The sequence below is a fragment of the Lithobates pipiens genome, unplaced genomic scaffold, assembly GCF_037356315.1.
Source record: "Lithobates pipiens isolate NorthernLeopardFrog02 unplaced genomic scaffold, aLitPip1_a1.2 Scaffold_71, whole genome shotgun sequence".
In the NCBI taxonomy this organism is placed as follows: Eukaryota; Metazoa; Chordata; class Amphibia; order Anura; family Ranidae; genus Lithobates; species Lithobates pipiens.
The window spans coordinates 1,312,936-1,338,095 of record NW_027507894.1 but is presented as its reverse complement, the minus strand read 5'-3'; the positions used below and the strand labels follow the sequence as shown (position 1 = coordinate 1,338,095).

The window sequence follows — 25,160 nt, the reverse complement described above, 5'->3', positions numbered from 1 at the left end:
TTGTAGAATCTCATATTAGCCAATGAATTTCATATTATTCATATTGATTTGCATATAATGTATTGATTAATATTATTATTATTATTCATATTATTATTATATAGTAGTGGTTTTATTAATATTATTATTCAATAAGTAAAGCAACAATTATTAATCTTCAATAACGTATACTGTGTTTTCCATAGATTTAGAAAGATTTAATTTTAAATGTTGAACTTTAGATGACCTGTCTGCTTCTTTCTCGTGCTTTTTAATAGATACTTAGAGTTTACTGGGTGAAAGTTCATTGGAATAGATTCAAGTTATATAGAATTGTCTCAGACAGATAAGAAAACATGTGGTTAAAATAATTAGGTGGAATATGGGAAAGTTATGTAAAGAACATTAAGTTTGACAGGGTCAAACAAAGGTCTGTTTGTGCCCTCATTAAAACTGTTAAAATACATACATATAGTAACATTATTTTGAAAGTTCATTCTCTCAAGGTTGTAAATCTGTCATTCTTGAACTTAGTTAAATCTTACAAAGATAAGGAGGGTTTGATAACACAGCTGGGTGCCAGACTGTCTCTAAACAGGTGTCTTTAATTGGGCAACAGCAGTTATAAATCACTTTAATAAACATATAGGAATTCTGGAAATAATTAAGTTTATCTGGATATAGAACAGGTGTCAGATTTATGGTTGGTTACATTGACGTAGATCTTAGCGACCAATCATATATAGGAGAGATGATTAAGATAAGGCTCGTAAAAAGGGTATATAAATGCAAGCTCTACAATTGTTAGACAGACAAGTCAGATAGGTGTCTATCAGGCCGACTGTTTTTCTATGCAGCAATATTGCAAGGGGGGCAGACGGTCAGAACCAATAGGCAAATATCTGTCTGAAACTTGTCTCCTCGTACGAGTCAGAGAAGACTTCTTAACTTGTTCCAGAGTGTGGTCTCAGGTGAATTTCCCTCATGAACTTGGTCGAGCTGGAACCCAGAACTCTGAGGGGCCGAGACCACTGGTCGATCGACTTGTCCCTATCAGGTGACAGGTTCCCAAGAATTGGCAGAAAAGACCCATTCTGGTTCAAGGGGAGAACAATTCACAATTGTTTCCATTTGGTTAGGGAATAAGAATACCTATATCTAATATGCTTGCATTGTAAGAAACTGTATAAATTAGACCTGTATGTTGTAATACTTTGAACATAAACCTGTATGTTATCAGCTGTTAATAAACTTGCATTGCTTAAGTTCTGCCTGGTTCGATACTTTACTATTCTACTTCACATGTTAACCTTGGGCAGCCAGCTGTTATTCCTTGTAGCTTAATTTCCGGCTTCCCACTGTACATGCCCAAGCCTTGCTGTGCTTTGTGAATGGACCTGCAGCCTTCTGGGACCTGTGACATGGAAGTTTTTGGCGAGGAGAACCTCCCCCCAAATAACATGTTCCAAATATAACAGGGGGAGGGGGGGCAAAATGAAGAGTGGAACTTCATTTTTGGGTGAAGTTCTGCTTTAAGGAATCTACCGTATATACTCGAGTATAAGCCGAGATTTTCAGCCCCTTTTTTTTAGGCTGAAAGTGCCCCCTCGGCTTATACTCAAGTCACCGCCGTCTGCCTACCCGATCAGCGTGTCATGCAGACAGACGGCGGCCATTCCACCATTCAAAAGCCGCGCCTCCCTGTCTGTGATAGGCAGAACACTCAATTTCCCAGCAGTCAGTGGTCCGCCTATCACGGACATCCGCTCATCCTCATACTACGGACGAGGATGAGAGGATGTCCGTGATAGGTGGAACACTGACTGCTGGGAAATTGAGTGTTCCGCCTATCACAGACGGAGGCGCGGCTTTTGAACGGTGGAATGGCCACCATCTGTCACAGAAGAGGAGAAGAGGTGCGGCGATCCTGGCATGGCCGCTGTATGTTTTTACATGCAGATCGCTGCAGAAGGACACAGGCTGCAGAAGGACAAAGAGGCACAGGACACAGGTAGGCTGGACACAGGGATGGACACAGGTAGGCTGGACACAGGTAGGCTGGACACAGGTAGGCTGGACACAGGTAGGCTGGACACAGGGATGGACACAGGTAGGCTGGACACAGGGATGGACACAGGTAGGCTGGACACAGGGATGGACACAGGTAGGCTGGACACAGGTAGGCTGGACACAGGGATGGACAGGCATGTCTCACCCTCGGCTTATACACGAGTCAATACGTTTTCCCATTTTTTTTGTGGTAAATTAGGGGCCTCGGCTTATATTCGGATCGACCTATACTCGAGTATATACGGTATACTACCTACATTTCTCTCGTACGACAGGTAAACTGTTCAGTTTTGGTATCATGCTAAGCTTTAGCATTTCATGTTATTTTGGAGGCAGCATAGAAATATAAATATGTGTTATGATTGTTTAGATCATTTAAAGTGTATGTTGCTTTTTCAGTTGTCAAAGAGCTGTATATGACATCCACGCAAATGCTAAGTATAAAAATCTGTTTGTTGTATGTGTGCATTTCACAGATTAAACAAGGATTTTCAAAAACCAAGATTGTTTCTCCTCCACCAAATATATTGTATTGCCACATAAAGATACCTTTTATAATACAAACTTTCAGGAAGTCCCAAGCAACAGTAAAAATAAAATATATATAAATAAAGTAATACATAGATTATTTACTATATGTAATGGCCCCAAAGGCTGGATACAGTACAGATATTCTTCCACTATAGAGCCCGAGAACTCAGCCAACAGTACCTCTCTTCTCCAGTTGCATTGCTTGGCTGGCTCACACAGTGAGGTAATATAGTGTTTTCTGCTGGTCTGCTTGAGAGCCTTAAGGCCATTTCTTCTGTTTCAGAGTTAGAAATTCATATCCTAGCCATATGACCTGGCTCCCACCCAATAAAAAAGAAAACAAAATCTCATCTGTTCAGCCGATTATTATTGCCAAAGACCACATTTCCTGAGACACTACCGGTAGGTATCACTCTTTCGACAGTTGGCAGTTTTCCAGTACTACTATGGGTCTCTTGGTTTTCTGAGGATACAGAAGTTTGGTAAAAATCCATCACCCATGATGGCATTGAAAGGAAGCCCTGTGGATCAACTGTGTAAAATTGCTTTGTTCCTCTTACCCTAGAGGGGGCAACAGAAAGACTGTTTACACTGCTGCATTTTTTCATAGCACCACCGGGTGGTGCTAAGGAGGCAGGGGGTGAAAATAGAGATGTTAATGATAAGCTACTAAGAGTCTCTGAAGGCTCACTTGTTCCTCTTAGACTGCCACCAGCACCTTCTTCATCAGAAGGGTCCATGGAGTCGTGAAGGGTACATCCAGGACTAGTGCTACCACCACTACTATGGCTCCGTCGGTGCCGTTGAACCTTCTGAAGTGCAAAGCTAGGGCGAGTATTCCTCCTCTGCATAATTGAAAGAGAAGATATAGGAAGAGTAGTATGGTGGGTTTTAGGAGCTACACGCAGATCAGGGAGGTCCAAGGTGCACTGGGGAGAGTCACTTAGATTTAAGCTGTCCTCCAGTGTAGTCTGTAAGCTTTCCTCAGAAGTTGAATTTCCACTTTCTATTGATGAATTGCTTTCTGTTGGCTGGGGAAAAAATAAAAGAGATAAAATCATTAATAAACCATAAAGCAGTTTTAAAGCCATCTAGAAAATGCTGATGCTTATGCATCTGGAGTTCTTTCTCAAATTGTGATCCACATGGTTATTGGTCACCATTTACTGGGTTTAATATCTACTTAATAATTAGCGCCTCACAGCCTATCTAGCTGCAAAGAGATGGTTTAAAGTTTAGTCCAAAGAGGGGGAAAGGATTCAGGAATAGATGATATTCTAAAGCTGGCCATACACCATACAATGTTCTTATTCAATTTCCTTTACCTTCAACTGAGAGCCTGCATGATTGCACACAAACAAAAAAAGTGTTTAGATTTGACCTTGTATTATATGGTTTTGGTAAATCTAAAGGAAACCTATAGAAGAAAATTGTATAATTTATAACTGTGTAATGTCTACTATACGGCCTTTAAATATAATGTTGTTGTGGAAGATAGTGGTTATACTGTTCTAACACACATGTGCCTCTGTGCATAGTGACTGCATTTGCTCTTAGTAAGGCAAAAACAAGTGATTTCAGATACATAGCACTGAAAAAGACATATAAATAAACACATTTCAGAACACAATATAATGAGACGTACTAAACTGTATATTGGGATGATGGGATAGTTGGATTGTAGGCTGCAATTCTCAGGACTCTCATTTAGGTGTTAATGTACTTTTTACACACATACAGTATATGGTAGTGACTCTGTTGTTACTCAAAATATTTTATTCTTTCCAGCAGTGCTTTGTTGCAAGAACCATTTGCTAATGTTTAACTGTTCACTTGCTAATTTATATACAGTACATGCAGCTGTACAATCAGTAATTATTTTTCTACATGGGGATTATGGGTGGTAACATCACAAATACACACCCTATGTAATGCATTTAACCTGTTTCTGATAGGTACCATATTTTTCTCCCTGAGACGCACTCCCCCCCCCAAAAAAATGCCGGGAAATGTCTGTGCGTCTTATGGAGCGAATATTGACCAGACCCCCCCTCCCCACCCGACCCGGATGCAAGCCATCTTCCTGGCTCTGTCTTTCCTCTCCTCTCTTACCACCAGGAACGGAGTGTGTTAAGCCCAACTGTGATTGCCGCTGCACAACTGCTTGTATAGACCCAGACACCAGCCACCTGTCTGGCTCTGCTCCTCCGCTCTAGACTGCATAGCACTGTCCCTTCCCCCCTCGGTAACGGAGTGTGCCTTTCCTGGGCTGATCCTGGAGTTTTTGGGTTCTCCAAAAACTCCCCCCTTATTTGACATCTGATAGTTTGACACAGGACCAGGGTCGGTGACCGGCATCCATCGCCCCTTGGACTGCTGAGGATGATTTCCTAGTTGTGATTTACTGGGATTCCCAGGTTTCTCTCCATTTGATCATCTGGATAATGATTGTGAAGGAATGCATTTGTCATTAAAGCTTGTTACTTTTTAAGTGAATTTTCTAGTTTATTGACAAACTACTGGATCAGCGCTCCTTGTGTTGGTTTTTTCACTGGGTTGGCAGATTCTATGTAAGTTCACCACATTTATTATTCGATAAACTACCTTTTTTACATGGAATTTTTTAGAGGCTGTTATCCATTATGCAATCTGCAAAACTGTCATTTTCCCCATATCTACATTGAGACCATATGGTTCAGAATATTTATTTTCTTGTTTTCCTCCTCTAAAACCTAGGTGCTTCTTATGGTCAGGTGCGTCTTATGGAGTGAAAAATATGGTATATGTTTATAATTAATTTTCTATATGGGAATTATGGGTGGAATATCATGGTTACACATGCCTAGAAATACAACTGACCTGTTCTTGATAAGAACACTGGTATCATTTTTTCTACATGGGGATTATGGGTGGAATATTATGGCTACACATTCCAATGAACATATTTGACCAATTTCTTCTCAGATCACGCCCCAGTATCAATAAAATTAAAGATAGAGGGGGAACTAAATGGGACCAATATGTGGAGACTGAACGAAGAACTGATGTAGGACACAGAGGCTGTGGATAGGATAAAAAGAGAGCTAGAATGGTACTTTACAACAAACAGCCCTGGCACTACCTCAGAAGCCACTGTATGGGAGGCCCATGAGGCTTAAGCTGAAAAGTGAAGTTACACAAGGAAATTTATGTCCTTGAACAGAGCCATAAATTACAGATGACAAGGGTGTAGAACTGAAAATGATTACAAAGAGAGAGGAATTTAAAGACCTTAATGAACAGGAAAACAGAGCCCTTTTTTTACTGGCTTAAGAAAGAGAGGTGCCAATGGGGAGATATGTCGAGAAAATACTTATCTAAAATGCAAAAAAGAAAATTAGGGCTAATTTTATTGAAAGTATACATTCAGGTAAGGGGGAAAAGGTTTACTCAATCCCAGATATTGCTCGGGCTTCTCAAGAATAATATGGGAAATTATACTAGATAAATCAAAAACACCCCCCAGACAAAGTAAAAAAGAGATTAGATAATACCAGAGTTTTCCTAAATGAAAGTGGCCTAAAAGGAATAATCCCAGATAAACTCGGCACCCTGAAGGACCCCATAATGGAAGCGGAAATATTTAAAGTTCTAAAAGAGTCAGCGACTGGGAAAAGCCCAGGTCCCGACAGGCTGACAACCGCATATTATAAAACATTCAGTGACATTTTGGTGCCCAAAATGTGCTCCTATATGAACGGGATAGGCACGGACTGATGACCAGAGGCGTTAGAGGCAGTGATTACTATTATCCCCAAGGAAGGACAGGATCCTACCTTATGTTCTAGTTACCGGCTCATCTCCCTACTGAACGCTGACGTGAAGTTGTTTGCAAAGATATTAGCCAGTAGAATGAAGACCGTAATGAACAACCTGGGTCATACAGATCAATTCGCAGGCAGGGAGGGAGAGTAGGGACAACAGTATCAGAACCCTTCTGGTCACACAAATGTTGAAAGAGAGTAAATCCCCAGGGCTACTACTGTCTATAGACGCCCAAAAAGCCTTTGACAGAGTAGACTGGGGATTTATGCAAAATATTTTGGAGGCATTTGGAGTAGGCCCTAAGATGACAAGGTGGATAAACGCCTTATATAAACAGCCTACAGTGAAGGTCCAAAAAAATGGGACATTATCTGGGTCGTTCGAAATGTTTAACAGGACTCGGCAGGGTTGCGCCCTGTCCCCTATAGGTTGGGTTCACACTGCAGCGGTTACGAGAACCGGATGTGATTCGCACCGCACTGCAGTGCAAATCACATCTGATCTCTGTGCGATGCGAGTTCAGCCATGGCTGAATTCGCATGGCACACGGCCCAAACTCGCACAGGACCCTTTTTTTGGTCCGCAGCAGAATCGGATCGCATGGGTGTTCACACCATGCGATTCGATTCCTGTCCGAGTTTGCAGATCGCACTGCAATATGCGAACTGATCTGGGGGTGTCATTAACATTTCACTGACACTCCCAGCAGTTCGCATAGGGCAGTGTGAACTGCTGTCGGGAGGTATGCGATGCGGGAACCCGCTACAGATTCGCGGCGTTCCCGCATCGCTGCAATGTGAACCCAGCCTTAGTGTTTGTTTTATCAATAGAACCATTGATGGCTAGGGTAAGATTAAATCCTGACATTAAGGGGTTACAGATCGATAACAAGGTACATAAAATTGCGGCATATGCCGACGACGTTCTGTTTTATAGTACCAGTCCTAGGACAACACTCCTCAATCTATTGAAAACCCTAAAAATGTACGGCGAAGTTTCAAACTTTAAAATTAATCCTTCAAAATCAGAAATATTAAATATAAGTGTTACACCACAGGAAAAACAAATTTAGAAACACAGAGATAAAGTATTTGGGAGTCAAAATAACACCTACATATGAAACTATGTATTAACTAAACTTTATTCCATTGTTGAATGACATCAAAACCGACTTAAACATCATAGCCTCTAGACAAAGGTCCTGGATTGGTAGGGTAATCTGTTTCAAGATGATAATTCTTCTTAAAATATTATATAAAATGCAAATGATACCAATCTCAATCCCAGATATATATTTTAAAAAACTAAATATGTTATTGCGTAGGTTTATTTGGAGGAACAAAAAGCCACGACTAAGTATGGCAATACTCACAAGAGATAAGACACAAGGGGGCTTGGGGGTACCTGATATTAAAACGTATTATAATTCAATTCTTTTGGCACGAGTGGTAGAGTGAGCAAAAGATAACAAAGAAAAAAGGTGGGTTAAACTGGAAAGCAGGATCAGTAAAGTTTCTTTAGGAAAAGTGATATGGATCCCAGCACATATAAGGGATTTAGACGTACATACGCACATGATTACACGGATAGCTATGGCAATGTGGGATAGGGTAAACAAAAGGGAAAAGTGGGAATATAACTCCCCACTGATACCACTATGCGACACCGGGAAAGAAAGTTTTTTTGGTAGGCGGATTAAAAAAAAGACGCACAATTAAAAGATATTATAAGCAACGGTAAAATATGCACTCTACAGGAACTAACTAATAAAAAAGATGTTTTAGATATAAATTGGTGGAGGTACGCACAGTTGAAACACTTTGCGGAGTCCCTCCCCCAGCCGATCAGGTCGAAAGACAGCTTGCTTCCATTAGAGCGGGCTGTGCTTGGCGACTGACGGTGGGAGAGGTATTTCAAGGATTTATAAAATTTTGAATGGATTAAAAATATTGGAGCCCCCTGTCATTCATTAAAAAATGGGAGGAAGAGATGGGAACAGGAGGCACAGAGGCAGAGGTTTATAAAATACTAAGGGTGACGCACGCAATATCACCGGATTGTAGTTCACTGGAAATGAATTCTAAGTGTTTGGCACGATGGTACATAACCCCCGATAGAATACACCAATTTCAAAGAGAGGCCTCTAATTTATGCTGGAGGGGATGTGCAGAAATCGGAACTATGTTTCATATTTGGTACACGTGTCCTAAAATAAAAATATTTTGGAAAGAGGTAAAACTAACAATTGAAGAAATCACGGGCTTTAAAATACCAGAGGAGCCAAGGGTCTGCTTGCTCCATGGGGTTAGTATGTCTATTAAACAATATAGGAGATTATTGCTACCTCGTCTTCTGAATGCTGCAAAAAGTTTAATCCCTTGCCAGTGGAGAGATCTCAAGAGCCCCTCTTTGAAGAGCTGGTTATATAATATTAATAAAATTTATAACTTGGAGCTCTTAAAGTTTAGCGCTGAAACGGGAGAAGTAGGGTTTGTACAGAGATGGAAAGACTGGGTAAAATATAAGCAATCACAGAGATACGCGGAAAGGATGGCAGAAGGAAGGTAGTACGAGTGAAGGTTTAGTGGACAGGACCAGAGACACTTCGAGATACTTTAGGGTGGGGTGAGGGGGTGGGAATATTGGGGGTGGGGATGTTAATATTTTGTGAACACATGTATAACGCAAACTGTTTGGTACGAAGTCTAAAAGACTCAAAAAATTATTCAAATAAAGAAATAAAATATTATATATATATATATATATATATATATATATATATATATATATATATATATATATATATATATATATACACACACACACATACATGAGTAAAAGATAAATGCTACAATAATGTGGAATCGAGAATGGACAAAGATTAACAGCAGAGTTGATTCAAGTCTCTCCAAAGAGTTCGCTGAAGTGGCAAAAAAAAATAAAACCAATTTCTGATAGCAATATGCATATCATTATTTTTCCACATGGGGATTATGGGTGATATATCATGGCTACACATTCCAAGGAAAACATTTTAACTATATTTGATAAAAGTATATGTATACATGGTAATTATGGATGGAATATCATGGCTAAACAAGCCTAGAAACACAGTTAACCTGTGTCTTGTAAGAACATGCATATAATTATTTTTCTTACATGAGGGGAATATTATGACTACACATTCCAAGGAACATATTTAACCTATTTATGACAGGAATATGCATATCATTATTTTTGGTGGAATATCATGGCTACACATTCCCAGGAGTATAGTTAACTTATTTCTGATAAAAAAAATGTATATTTTTAATTATTATTAATATTATTATTTATAATTTTTATTATTTTTCTACAGGGTTATTATGGGTGGAATATCATGTCCAAACAAACCTATGGATGCATGTAATTTTTTTCCACATGGGGATTATGGGTGGATATCGTGGCTACATATTCCAAGGACCATATATGCGGTACATCAGTAACGAGTGTCAAAACTTGAACAGTAAAACAGAGTGACAACATAAAGGTTTGGTTTAAAGCAAGTGCACATCATATGCCTTGTAGAGAAGGTCTTAGGCGTTGGGTTGCTAGGGGACGAGTATCGGTGCCTTCTCCAATGGGAGATTTAGTCCCAAATAGGGACATTGCTCCTGCGTAGGAAGTGGTTTTAAGCGAGAGTAGGTGGAGAAGAGAGTAGAAAAAGAGTAAGAAAGGAGGGGAAAGACTAGGGGGGGGGGGTAAAAAGAGAAAAAGGTTATACAGGGGGAGGGGAAGGGGGGTCGGCAGACCCCCACGGGTCCAAGGGCCAAAGCCCTGTAGTGGTTTAGGTAATAGTGGTCAATCTTAATATTCTAGTGTAGCAAGGTCTAGGTCAGGAGGTAGGAAATGGTCCACCCACGGCTGCCATATCTTATTATGTTGGGGGAGGCGGTCCAGGGTTTTGGCTTCAATTCTGCAGTGTATCATGGCCTGAGTTATCCTATTCTTGACTGCAGGTAAGGGCAGGGACGGTGTCTTCCAGGCCTGTGCAATCATTTGTTTGGCCGCCGTGGTGAGTTGGAGGAAGAGTCTAAGTTGATTGCAAGTACAGTGTTTGGGTGTCATGTTAAGTATAGCAAGAGTAGGGTCCGGTTTTAGTGAGAACTGTAGCAGAGTCGATGCCATTTGGAACACTGCAACCCAGAAGTGCTGAACTATCGGGCATGTCCACCAGATGTGCAGGTGGGTGCTCGTCTCAGTGCAGCCCCTAAAACAGAGTGCCGAGTAGCCCGGAACATACTTGGCTATTCTAGCTGGGACTAGATACCAACGCATTAGAACCTTGAGGTTAGCCTCGGAGGCTACAACATTTTGTGTGGCGTTTTAAGTATTGGTCCAGACCTCCTTCCAGGCCTCAGTGTCCAAATCCACAGCAAGGTCCGCCGACCATCGTGTAGCATATGTTGGTAGAGAGGGCGGAGGGGATGCAAAGTGGGCATATAATTGTGATATAATACCTGGGGCATGTGGATCTGAATCACATATCCTTTCATAGATTGACATGCGATCCAGGTCAGGATTGGGCTTAGGTAGTGATTGTACAAAGTGTAGAATTTGGAGGTAGCGAAAGCATCCTTGTGTGGGATATGGTATTGAGTATGTAGAACTGGGAAGGACTTTGGCGAACCACCTTTCAGAAGATCAGAGACCTTGTCTACGCCTGCTCGGGACCAGGCTGTAAATAAGCCCGGCTCCGAGAAAGCAGGGGGGAAAAGCGGGTTGCCAAGAAGAGAAAGTAGGGGGGTATGCTCAGATTTAAGTGTGAAAGATTTCTGGGCTAGGTCCCAAATTTTCAGGGAATGAAGTGTGACAGGGTTAGTGAGTGTGCCTCTCAGAGGGGGGGGGGGGGGGCAACCAGAGGAGATTCGAAACAGTAACCGGGTGAGCATCCATATCTTCAAGACTAACCCATAAGGGCACTTCTGATTTTGCGTGATAGAGGGCAATTTGGGCTAACTGAGCCGCTCGGTAATAGTGAGAGAAGTTAGGTATGCCTAAGCCGCCTTGTGTCTTGTGGCGAAAGAGTATACCGTATATACTCGAGTATAGGTCGATCCGAATATAAGCCGAGGCCCCTAATTTACCACAAAAAACTGGGAAAACTTATTGACTTGTGTATAAGCCGAGGGTGAGACATGCAGCAGCTACTGTTACATCCCTGTGTCCCGTCCATCCCTGTGTCCATGCCTGTGTCCCGTCCATGCCTGTGTCCCGTCCATGCCTGTGTCCCGTCCATGCGTCCATGCCTGTGTCCCGTCCATGCGTCCATGCCTGTGTCCCGTCCATGCCTGTGTCCCGTCCATGCCTGTGTCCCGTCCCTCCCTGTGTCCATCGCAGCCTACCTGTCTCTTTACCTTCTGCAGCCTCTGTGTGCCATACCGCGCCGCACCTCTCCTCCTCGTCTGACAGACGGCGGCCATTCCACTGTTCAAAAGCCGCGCCTCTCTGTCTGTGATAGGCGGAACACTCAATTTCCCAGCAGTCAGTGTTCCGCCTATCACGGACATCCTCTCATCCTCGTCCGTAGTATGAGAATGAGCGGATGTCCGTGATAGGCGGAACACTGACTGCTGGGAAATTGAGTGTTCCGCCTATCACAGACAGGGAGGCGCGGCTTTTGAATAGTGGAATGGTCGCCGATCTGCGTGACTCGAGTATAAGCCGAGGGGGGCACTTTCAGCCTAAAAAAAGGGGCTGAAAATCTCGGCTTATACTCGAGTATATACGGTAGTTTTAGAAATTCTGGTCGAACTTTTTACTGAAGTTCGGCTGAACCCTTCGAACCCGAACATCCAGGTGTCCGCTCAACTCTAGTTACAACAATTAGAACTAGCAAAATATGATATATTAGATCAGTTATATATATTATTTCCCATGGAATTTCTTAAGAATTGATTCAGTGTTCCTGAACATATTCTTAAGAATTGTTGCACTCGTTTTAGAAAAAATAGAACAACTTATGATTTCTGCGAACCACTAATGATGGGACAAATTCTTTTTAGAACAATATATAGCCCACTACATTTCCCCAAGGGGCTTAAGGATATTAAAGACATGCTCATTTCTGACATCCGAATTGACCAATGAATGGTCACAGATTTCCGAATTCTGTACTCAGAAATGGATGCGTGTCATTATCCAACAGATAGAACTGAAATACTTAGAGCTAATTGAACAATTGAAATCTAACATAACCCATCTAAGCGCCTTATCGTCTAAGTTACCCCTGTCATGTCTCAATACTCTTAAATATCACACCAAAAAAAAAAAAAGAAAGAACATACCCTGATTCAAATGAAATTAGGGACAATGAGGAGTGTATCATGAACTAGAAGTGACCAGAACTACCGTATATACTCGAGTATAGGCCGACCCGAATATAAGCCGAGGCCCCCAATTTACCCCCAAAAAAACTGGCAAACTTATTGACTCGTGTATAAGCCGAGGGTGAGACATGCCTGTCCATCCCTGTGTGTGTGTCCGTCCATCCCTGTGTGTCCGTCCATCCCTGTGTGTCCGTCCATCTCTGTGTGTCCGTCCATCCATCCCTGTGTGTGTGTGTGTCCATCCATCCATCCATCCCTGTGTGTGTGTGTGTCCATCCATCCATCCATCCCTGTGTGTGTGTGTGTCCATCCATCCATCCATCCCTGTGTGTGTGTGTCTCCATCCATCCATCCATCCCTGTGTGTGTGTGTCTCCATCCATCCATCCCTGTGTGTGTGTGTCTCCATCCATCCATCCATCCCTGTGTGTGTGTGTATCCATCCATCCCTGTGTGTGTGTGTCTCCATCCATCCATCCCTGTGTGTGTGTGTCCGTGTGTGTGTGTGTGTGTGTGTGTGTGTGTGTGTGTGTGTGTGTGTGTGTCCAGCCTACCTGTGTCCCGAGCCTTTGTCCCGAGCCTCCGTCCCGTGCCTTGCCTCCTTGCCTCCGTCCCGTGCCGTGCCTTGCCTCCGTCCCGTGTCGTGCCTTGCCTCCGTCCCGTCCCGTGCCGTGCCTTGCCTCCGTCCCGTGCCTTGCCAGGATCGCCGCTCTTCGTCGGCGCCTCGGCGGCCATTGTAAAATTCAAAAGCCGCGCCTCCGCCTTCGCCTGTGATAGGCGGAACACTGAATTTCCCAGCAGCCTGTGTTCCGCCTATCACGGACATCGTCTCATCCTCGTCCGTAGTACGAGGATGAGACGATGTCCGTGATAGGCGGAACACAGGCTGCTGGGAAATTCAGTGTTCCGCCTATCACAGGCGAAGGCGGAGCCGGAGGCGCGGCTTTTGAATTATAGAATGGCCGCTGTCTGTCTGCTCGACACGCTGATCGAGCAGGCAGACAGCGATGACTCGAGTATAAGCCGAGGGGGGCACTTTCAGCCTCAAAAAAGAGGCTGAAAATCTCGGCTTATACTCGAGTATATACGGTATGTGACTGCGACAGAGTGAACTAGACGTAAATAGGTGAAAGTAAGTTTATTAGAGTAAATGCATATAAATGTGAACACACCACCAATACAAACTGAGTGAACAAACCAAACAACCAAACAGTGAAGATAAACAAACAAACCAGCATATGTATCAAAAGGGAGTACCAGAATCGTAGTCAAGCCAGGCCAGGGTCAAAAATAGGAGGTCAGAAGATGGGGGACAAGGAGAAAGGAATCAGGTTGCAACAGGTTCAGGAGGATGCAGGAAACAAGGATCAGGATCGGTATCAGGTCAGGGCACAAGGACAATACCAGGGCAAGGTGTGTGTGTGCGCACTTGCCGGGTATTTATACAATGGCTGCTATCAGTCATGTGATGCCTGACTGCAGAAGGTAATACCTGCTCCACACTGTCAGGATCCCTCCGCTGGTGGACGCCAGTACTGCGGACCATAGATGACACAATTCCAGCAGGGAAAAGCTCTTCTGACAGCTCCAACTTGCCAGGAGACACCTGCTGGAGGATCTCAGTACTGCACGCCAAATGATCGATATTACCAGTGGAGGCAACCTTTCCTGACAGTACCCCCCATCGAAGGAGCGACCTCCGGATGCTCCAACTAGTGGTTGCTGGGGAAAGTCCATTACGTCAAGCTGGGCCATGAGCAAAGTCACATCAGGTTGGGTAATAAGTACGTCAAGCTGGATAGCAGGCACAGGAACCTCAGGCTGAGTAGCAGGCACATCGAACTGAGCAACAGGCACATTAAGCTGGGCAGCCAGCATGGGCACATCAAGCTGGGAAGCAGGTATGGGCACATCAGGTTGGGAAGTGGGCACTTCAAGCTGGGCAGCGGACAGGAACACCTCAGGCTGGACAGCAGACAGAAGCACATTGGATCGGGAATCTGGCACATCGGACTGGAAGGCAGGCAGCGGCACGTCAGGCTGGAAGGCAGGCAGCGGCACGTCAGGCTGGAAGGCAGGCAGCGGCACGTCAGGCTGGAAGGCAGGCAGCGGCACGTCAGGCACATCAGACTGGAAGGCATCGGACTGGAAGGCCGGGGCATCAGGCTGGAAGGCATCAGGCTGGAAGGCCAGGACATCAGACTGTAAAGGCATCAGGCTGGAAGGCCGGGACATCAGACTGGAAGGCATCAGGCTGGAAGGCATCAGACTGGAAGCCCGGGACATCAGACTGGAAGGCATCAGACTGGAGGGCGGGACATCAGACTGGAAGGCATCAGACTGGAAGACCGGGACATCAGACTGGAAGGCATCAGACTGGAAGGCATCAGGCTGGAAGGCTGGGACATCAGGCTGGAAGGCATCAGGCTGGAAGGCCGGGACATCAGACTGGAAGGCATCAGGCTGGAAGGCATCAGACTGGAAGGCATCAGGCTGGAAGGCCGGGACATCAGGCTGGAAGGCATCAGGCTGGAAGGCCGGGAAATCAGACTGGAAGGCATCAGGCTGGAAGGCCGGGACATCAGACTGGAAGGCATCAGGCTGGAAGGCCGGGACATCAAACTGGAAGGCATCAGGCTGGAAGGCCGGGACATCAGACTGGAAGGCATCAGGCTGGAAGGCCGGGACATCAGACTGGAAGGCATCAGGCTGGAAGGCCGGGACATCAGACTGGAAGGCATCAGGCTGGAACTCTGGCTCTGGCACTCCAGGCTGGGAAAGATTGGTGGGTGTGGAGGCAGGTTGGGTTAATGGTAAGATCATTTTGTTTGGGAAAAACTTTCGTTTTTTCTTTGGCTTAGCCACTGAAGCTCTGTAGGTGACTACAGGACTGTAGGTAAGGGGTGCAGCAGACTGGAAATGATGATTGTGATATGGCAGAGAAGAGGTACCAGTAGCTGGGGGAAGATCTTGTGGGTTTGTAGGCAGCGGAGAGGAGGCAGGTGGGTTGAATGCAGAATAAGTACAGAGAGCAGAGACCGGATATGAGTATTTGGTTTGGAGCAGCGTGTACTGGGCTGCAACTGAGGTTGACATGGCTGATGGGGAAACATACATTTGGGTAGGCTCATATCTGATGGCAGAGGTGGTTTGCTTGGCTGGGGCTGATTGCACCATGTCAGACCATGCTGAAAGTATAGGTTGTACAAACTGTAGTTTTAAGCCTCCCTGTCCAACAAAAGACTGAGCAGACACAATGCACTCAGCAATCACAAAAATCAGCAGAATCATCGTCAAAAAGCCATACTAAAGATACAACCTGATTTATATTAAAAGGAGGAGTGAAATCATCATGGCCAACTGGGATACAGGGCAGGGCCAGCTCAGTACAGATCTTGATCAAAGGCTGCACTTCCCCAAACAATATATAACCCTGATCGACCAGGGAGTGAGCCAAACAGATAGCTGCAAACAACTGGTCACTAGACCATCCTTTCAAAGTCTGGCGGCAATAATCACTACTCTCAGATGCCAGCAGAGAAAAATAAATAACCTCATCAGCGTTCATGTTTGCAACCAAACTGAAGCAAAATGGTTCCTCCGTGCAGCCACTTCTGGTCAGGAATGGCCCTGGTATTCTATCATGAACTAGAAGTAACCAGAACTATGTGACTGCGACAGAGGGAACCAGACGTAAATAGGTGAAAGTAAGTTTATTAGAGTAAATGCATATAAATGTGAACACACCACCAATACAAACTGAGTGAACAAACCAAACAACCAAATAGTGAAGATAAACAAACAAAACAGCATATGTAGCAAAAGGGAGTACCAGAATCGTAGTCAAGCCAGGCCAGGGTCATAAATAGGAGGTCAGAAGATGGGGGGACAAGGAGAAAGGGATCAGGTTGCAACAGGTTCAGGAGGCAGGATCGGTATCAGGGCACAAGGACAATACCAGGGCAAGGTGTGTGTGCACTTGCCGGGTATTTATACAATGGCTGCTATCAGTCATGTGACGCCTGACTGCAGAAGGTAATACCTGCTCCACACTGCCAGGATCCCTCCGCTGGTGGACGCCAGTACTGCGGACCAGAGATGACAATTCCAGCAAGGAAAAGCTCTTCTGACAGCTCCAAACTGCCAGGAGACACCTGCTGGTGGATCTCAGTACTGCACGCCAAATGATCGATATTACCAGTGGAGGGAACCTTTCCTAAAAAGTGAGATTTAGATGATTTCAATTTAGGTAGGGTCTTCAATTGGAAAAAGAAATTCCATATACCCAAGAGTCATACCACCTCTCACTCTCTCCCATGCCACTGATGCAATGTAAGGTCCGGCCTCTGGCCCTCATACCAGGACCTTCTCTTAGACCTTTGCTTCCAACTTATCCAGTAGCTGTAGCGAACAGAATTTGTGGTGGTATGTCCCACGCCAGTCCATCAAGGACACGCCATCTTACCCTTAAACCTCAATGTGATCCGACCAGTAGGGTCAGAAAGATTGTAATTAAAAATATAAGTAACAAAAATAAGACCAACAATGATCACATAATTACTGGTTTGCATGTTTAGTCTGACCAACCAGCCAGCCTAACACCCAATAGTACAGATGCATCTCCTGTATCTTCTGTTCCTGTATCTTCTTCCCCTTCAACTCTCACTCATAGTGGAGACAACACCATCAGTCCAAGTAATCTCATATCTCCAACAGTCCGGTTCATTTCTAGGAATGACATTGGCTCTCAGGACCCTATCATACACAGTTTGGACCCTACACCACAACTAGAACAGGTCTTGGTTATGTCAATTCTGATTCTCATGATTTCCAGGATTTTTTTAGTGCTTTCCCCCTTGCTAACCAACAGTCTGACCTCAGGAAAAAGAAAATTAGAAGACGAGGAAAGCGAGGGGGAAAACAACGAAACAAGTCACAGGGCCAAATCCCTTAAACAGTATACATTTTTTATTTATCTTACCATACCCTGAATGCCGCAGAAGTTTCCATCTTGCAACAAGCATTAAATGCAAAATCAGTCAGCGCAAAACAAAAACCTTCTGTTTAAAGTATAAGTAATGGAGCAGCTGAACACTAAAGGTAAATATAACAAAAACCTCAAAGAAACATCATAAACAGAGCAGTGCAGCGCTGAAACAAACCCCCCTATTAGTACTATATAAAGTCTCTCGAGATAAACAACAACATAAAAAGGAAAATGATACAAAGTGAATGAACAGTCTATGATGGTACTGATCGACAATCCTTCATTCTTCTCAGTGGATAGAATGCATACTGATATCCTTAATCACCAGAAAATAGGTGCTCCCACCACCAGACAGCCAAGCCGCTCACCTTAAAGAATTGACCCCTGACTGAACAGATAGGGCAAATGGAGCATTCACCACTGCCAGTGATCATATACCAGGATTCAGGTGGACCAAAAAAGGTGTAACTCAGCTCTAAGGATGAGCTGAACACCCCCCTGTTCGGTTCGCACCAGAACCTGCGAACAGACCTAAACTTTTTGTGAACTTTAGAACCCTATTAAAGTCTATGGGACTCAAAACTTCACAATCTAAAGTGCTAATTTTAAAGGTTAATATGCAAGTTACTGTCCTAAAAAGTGTTTGGGGACCTGGGTCAATGCAAAAAAAAGTTTTAAAAACGGACGTTTTTTCAGGAGCAGTGATTTTAATAATGATTCAAGTGAAACAATAAAAGTGTAATATTCCTTTAAATTTCATACCTGGGGGGTGTCTATAGTATGCCTGTGAAGGGGCGCATGTTTCCCATGCTTAGAACTGTCCCTGCACAAAGTGTCATTTCGCAAGGAAAAAAAGTATTTTAAAATCACTTTCCATTGTCGGCTCCCATAATACAGAGAACACTCAATGAGTGTTCTCTGTATTAGCCGACAATTCATTCATTGAAAAAAAAAGAAAGTGTGGGGGGTTCCCCTAAATTCAATTACCAGGCCCTTCAATTTTCAATTTTTTTACACTTTCTTTGTGAAATGGTAGGGGTACTTTTGTACCCTCTTGCCATTTCAAACGGGGGGGGGGCGGGATCTGGGGGTCCCCTTGTTAAAGGGGGCTTCCAGATTCTGATAAGCCCCCCACAACCACCGGCCAGGGTTGTGGGGATGAGGCCCTTGTCCACATCAACATGGGGACATGGTGCTTTGAGGGGTCACAGACCCCCAAAGCATCCTCCCAATGTTGAGGGCATGTGGCCTAGTACGGTTCAGGAGGGGGGGCGCTCTCTCGTCCCCCCTCTTTTCCTGCGGCCTGCCAGGTTGCGTGCTCGGATAAAGGGTCTGGTATAGTTTTTTAAGGGGACCCCCACGTCAAATTTTTATGCGGGGTTCCCCTTAATATCCATACCAGACCTGAAGGGTCTTTTTTTTCTTCTAAATGTTTTTTTTCTTTGTCTGAATATCTCACTTCCTGTTTCTCCTCAGTAAACTTCTCACCATCATCCGAGCTGGTGGTTAGTCAGCCAGAACAGCTCACTAAACAGCTTACTGAGGAGGAACAGGAAGTGAGAAATTCAGACAAAAAAAAATAAGAAAAAAAAACATTTATAAGGGAAATCGAAGGAAAAGGTAAGTGAACCAACAATGCATTAGCTTATAGGAACCTATTTAGAAAATAAAAAAACGAACCTTTACAACCCCTTTAACTCTGGGAGGACGTCATATGACGTCCTCTCAGAATTCCACTCTCGCACGCCCCCTGGGGCGCGCACTCGAGAGCATTCGTGACCACCGGGTCCACAGGACCCGGCACATCATGGATCGCGGTAAACGGCCGCTCATCGCGGCCGTTTACCATGTGATCGCTCCGTCAAATGACGGAGTGATCACTTGTAAACAAACCAGCGTCGTTATGATGCCGGTTCCTCCCCCTCTCTGTACCAATCGGTACAGCGGAGGGGGAAGAGATCGGTGTCAGCAGCGCTTTGGGCTGCATCTGCAGTGCCCACATCGCTGCTCACCGAAAATTAACCCCTCAATTCCCTGCCAATACTCTGCAATACCCTGCAATACTCTGCAATACCAGCTAATACTCTGCAATGCACTGCAACACTCTGCAACGCCCTGCAACGCTCTGCAACGCCCTGCAACGCTCTGCAATGCCCTGCAACACTCTGCAATGCCCTGCAACACCTGCCAATACCCTGCAACACCCTGCAATGCTCTGCAACACCCGCTAATACCCTGCAACACTCTGCAACGCCCGCCAATACCCTGCAACACTCTGCAACGTCCGCCAATACCCTGCAACACTCTGCAACGCCCTGCAACACTCTGCAATGCCCTGCAACACCCGCCAATACCCTGCAACACCCTGCAATGCTCTGCAACACCCGCCAATACCCTGCAACACTCTGCAATGCTCTGCAACACCCGCCAATACCCTGCACCACTCTGCAATGCTCTGCAACACCCGCCAATACCCTGCAACGCAATACTCTGCAACGCCATACTCTGAGATACCCAGCCATACTCTGAGATACCCAGCCATACTCTGAGATACCCAGCCATAGTCGGTAATTCCCTGCAATACCCAGCCATAGACACCCCCCCCCCCTCCCGCCGCCCTCCGGTGCTTCTACCGACTCGCCAATACGATCAAAGCCAGAATCTTTTTTTTTTCAGGCTTCCCAGCTTAGAGGTGAGATGTGGGGTCTTATTGACCCCATATCTCACTGTAAAGAGGACCTGTCATGCCATATTCCTATTACAAGGGATGTTTACATTCCTTGTAATAGGAATAAAAGTGATCAAAAAAATTATTTTTGGGGAAAAAAATGTCAAACTAAAACAAATAAAGTAAAATGAACAATAAAAAAAAAAAAAAAATTTAAAGCGTCCCTGTCCCCATGTGCTCGCATGCTGAAGCGAACGCATACGTAAGTCCCGCCCACATATGAAAACGGTGTTCAAACCACACATGTGAGGTATCGCTGCGAACGTTAGAGCGAGAGCAATAATTCTAGCCCTAGACCTCCTCTGTAACTCAAAACATATAACCAGTAAAAAAAATTTAAATCGTCTTCTTTGGGGATTTTTAAGTAGCGACGTTTGGCGCCATTCCACGAGCGTGTGCAATTTTGAAGAGTGACATGTTAGGTATCTATTTACTCAGCGTAACTTCATCTTTCACATTATGCAAAAATTGGGCTAACTTTACTGTGGTTTTTTTTTTTAAGCACAAAACTGTTTTTTTTCCAAAGAAAAGCATTCAAAAAACTGCTGCGCAAATACCGTGCAACGACCACCATTGTATTCTCCAGGGTGTTTTCTAAAAAAACATATATAATGTTTTGGGGTTCTATGTAATTTTCTAGCAAATAAATGATGATTTTTACATGTAGGAGAGAAATGTCAGGATTGTCCTGGGTGCTCCAGAACGCCTGATGGCGCTCCCTGCATGTTAGGCCTCTGTATGTGGCCACACTGTGTAAAAGTCTCACACATGTGGTATCGCCGTACTTGGGAGTAATAGCATAATGTGTTTTGGGGTGTAATTTGTGGTATACATATGCTGTGTGTGAGAAATAAACTGATAATATGACAATTTTGTGAAGAAAAAAAAAAAAAAGTAAAAAAAATCTTGATTTTGCAAAGAATTGTGGGAAAAAATTACAACTTCAAAAAACTCATCATGCCTCTTACTAAATACCTTAGAATGTCTTCTTTCCAAAAAGGGGTCATTTGGGGGGTATTTGTACTTTTCTGGCATGTTAGAGTCTCAAGAATTGAAATAGGCCGTCAGTACTTCCGGTGTGATCAATTTTCAGATATTGGCACCATAGCTTGTGGACTCTATAACTTTCACAAAGACCAAATAATATCCACCAATTTGTACTTATTTTTACCAAAGATATGCAGTAGTATAAATTTAGGCCAAAATTTATGAAGAAAACATTACTAATCTGCTAAATTTTCTAACAGAAACAAAGAAAAATTCTTTTTTTTACAGAATTTTCTGTATTTTTTCTTTTATAGCACAAAAAATAAAAAACCCAGCGGTGATTAAATACCACCAAAAGAAAGCTCCATTTGTGTGAAAAAAAAGGACAAAAATTTCATATAGGTCCAGTGTTGCATGACTGAGTAATTGTCATTCAAAATGTGAGAGCACCGAAAGCTGAAAATTGGTCTGGTTATTAAGGGTGTTTAAGTGTCCAGTGGTCAAGTGGTTAAACAAAGCAGTAAGGTGGTTGCAGTGACATTCCAGGGTCATCTCGCACGCATATCGTCCTAAACGGGACTTCATCAGCGGATAAAGAGGCCCTTGCAACCATTTTCAAAATTATAACCACCCACTAATTATCCCCAGCTGAATGAATCATAATTAAAAGCCTGTAGCCAATGAGGAGACAGATATTCAAAACACTTTCCATCGTCCCCATTAAGTTAAAAATAATCAACATAATCATTCACACGATTTAAAACATATAAATCACACTTACTAATATCAAAAGTCATCAATTCAGCTTAGAATTCATCTTGCTCAAAGGTAATGTTGTAATGTTATACTCGCCAGTGTCAGCACATGTAGGATAGCCAAACAAACAAACTCAAGCCACATGTTCCGGTCACATGATCGGAATACAGTCACATGAGTAAGGCAGAGCCAATCACAAGAGAGAAGGAAGGAAACTCAAGTCACATGTTCTGCTCACATGATCGGAATACAGTCACATGAGTAAGGCAGAGCCAATCGCAAGTCGCAAGAGAGAAGGACTAAGTGTGTCACTTCCGCCCTCGCTGTACCCACGGCAACGCGGTAAACACAGCACGGCCGAGCATAGCAATGGGTGGGCCTTTATAGCCACATGATAATCAAGTCATGTGACCGGGCCGTCACGTAACCGGAAGTATCACATCCTTACTTCCGCCCCCACCGTGCTACCGACATCTCCATCCGTACAGCACAATGAGCGCAGACAGGGGCGGACCCATGGCCACGTGACACAGCTCAATATCTTGTCTAGAGAGACACCTCACTTCCACCCACATTGTTGGCATGATCACTACCCTGACATAACAGTAAAAGATATAATCCCTACCTTCCTTGTATTGCCCACATCGCAGAGGGAACCTAAACATTACTACAGATAAAGGGCAGGGCATACACTGTCATCACCCTAAGCGATAATCATTCTCCACTGCAGCAAAAGGTGCCAACACATTGTGCTATACAGCGCCATCTAGCGGGAGAAAATGAGATTACAATATAGAATCCAAAAGGGGATTATAATACAATCCATCAACATTACCAGGGATCACTCCTAAAGTGAAATGTTCTCGTAAAATTGGTGTGTGAAGTAGTCTCCGGTGAATAAGAGTCGGAAACCAACTCAAGAAGCCGGACCAGGTCACATTAATTTAAAATAATAATATATTAAAATATAATTTTAACATTTAGAAGACCCAAATATTTAATTCAAAACCTGGTGTCACTGCAACCACCCTTTACAATACTAATAAAATTAAATATATACTAGCATATATTAGCAATCAAAAGTAAAATATTAACGGCCAGAAATAAAACAATTTAAATCAAATTCGACGTCGAGTCCCGTAGGGACACCCACCTGGGTCTCATACACCCAGAAGGATTCCCGGCGGCTCAACTATCGAATAAAGTTGCCCCCCTCTGTTATATTCTTAATATCTAAATTTTAATTGGCTTTATTATAATTTATTCAGAATATAATCTTTCCATACTGTGTGATAGGAAAACTTTGAGTCAATTGATTCTATGTTATGACTTGCATAGTTGGAAAAGTAAACATTTAAAACCTGTCAGGATTTTGATAAATGTTGTTTATGTTAAATTCTGCAGTTCATTATATATATGTTTTTAGAAAGTCATTCCTATGTAATCGAGAAGATATTATGCTTAAGAGTCTGAAATCCTCCCCCCCCCTATTTCCTGCCATTTCATCAGAAGGTAGAATTGTGTTTTAAGTGTTAACACATGGTAGCTTTGCTATAGTAATCACTCATTAGCCCACACTTTTGTAAAGGAGGAGTTATCTTTTGGGCGGGAGATTAGAGTCTGTTGATATAGTCGAAAGAAGGGAGAGCTGGGTCTCTTGAAATTCAGCAGCCTGCAGAAAGAAATCTCATGCACACAGAGCTTTCCAGCATACAAAGGGTTATTCCGCCATTTTCATTTTAGACAATAGAAGTCACATGGCAAAAACCTGAATATCTTTCATAAGACAATTTTAAAGATATTAATGATTATCATTGTACTATTTTTGTAAGTATTCTTTTCTATTTAAATGTGTACAAATAAATACACATTTTTGAATTACGCTGACTCAGAACTAATTAAGGAAATTCGTCTCACAATAATCGGTCTCACCATATATATTTAAGACTTTGAAATATTTTTACATTTTGAGAATCTTTTACATTGGCGAAGTCATCCAGTCAATCATAAGTCGGAAGTTTTTTTTTCAACTTCCATCCTTTGATCAGAGGGGAAATGAAGTGATGAACAGAATTAAACTTCGCAAAGATTGAAAAGAACCTAGAAGAAAATTCGATCGATTGATTGTGAAAGACCGGAGAATATCAGATATACAGAAGTCTTGAAAGACGGTTGACAGCGGGAAAACTGACGAGTTTTATATTTGGTGAGTAGAAAAGTGATATGGAATTTGTAGATGTTTTAGCTGATGAAAGTACATTAGAATTTAAAGGTTTATCGAAACAGGTCTCTGATGCTGTTTTATGGAAATCAATGTATGATCAATGCTTTCAGGCAAATGCTGACATTGAGAAGGATAGATTCTCATTAGTTAAAACAAAGAAAAAAGTACGTAATGTAATGAAGCTTGTTAAGAGTTATAATACTATGGTGTTTGATATGCCAGGAAAAGTCAAAGTGTAACTGAAAATGTACTTTTTGAACCTAGTTGTTTAAGTTGTGAAACTTTTTGCACGTATATTGAGCATTTAGAGAATGCAATAGAAATTGCAGCAAAGCAGGAGAAGAAATATACTGAACAATTATTGATTGAAAAAGTTGAATTGGAACATAAAATGAATGCATTATTGCAATCCTTTAAAGAATATGAAAGTCAAATTGCTTTTTTGACTCAGGAAAAGATTGCACATGCTCAGTGCTTAAAAATAGAGGATGGTGAACATGTGAGAAAGGCAGACGTAAGCGTCATGTCTTGTGATGAGTCAAATGTTAATATTTCCTCAGACAATGAGAGTGGGAAGTCAGTTGACTTAAATAATACTGATATTAAGCAGAAATGTAGATTTTCATCGCCATATGCTCAGAGGAAAGTTTATACAAAGTTGATTAATAATAATAATAATAATACACAAAAGAGGTTGTATTATCCAAAAATTTTGCCCAGGCGTCAA

At 43.1% G+C, this 25,160-nt stretch overlaps 1 protein-coding gene across 1 annotated transcript in view; it reads right to left on the bottom strand.

Moving 5' to 3' along the window:
* Nucleotides 1–2,553: 2,553 nt before the first annotated feature.
* LOC143959353 (voltage-dependent T-type calcium channel subunit alpha-1I-like) overlaps nucleotides 2,554–25,160 on the bottom strand; it is a gene marked incomplete at its 5' end in the record, with an annotated part of 1,248,755 nt that continues 1,226,148 nt past the window's right edge. The window contains one exon of the mRNA XM_077468015.1: nucleotides 2,554–3,611. Coding sequence (XP_077324141.1) covers nucleotides 2,928–3,611 — 684 coding nt within the window. The remainder of the gene's footprint in view (nucleotides 3,612–25,160) is intronic.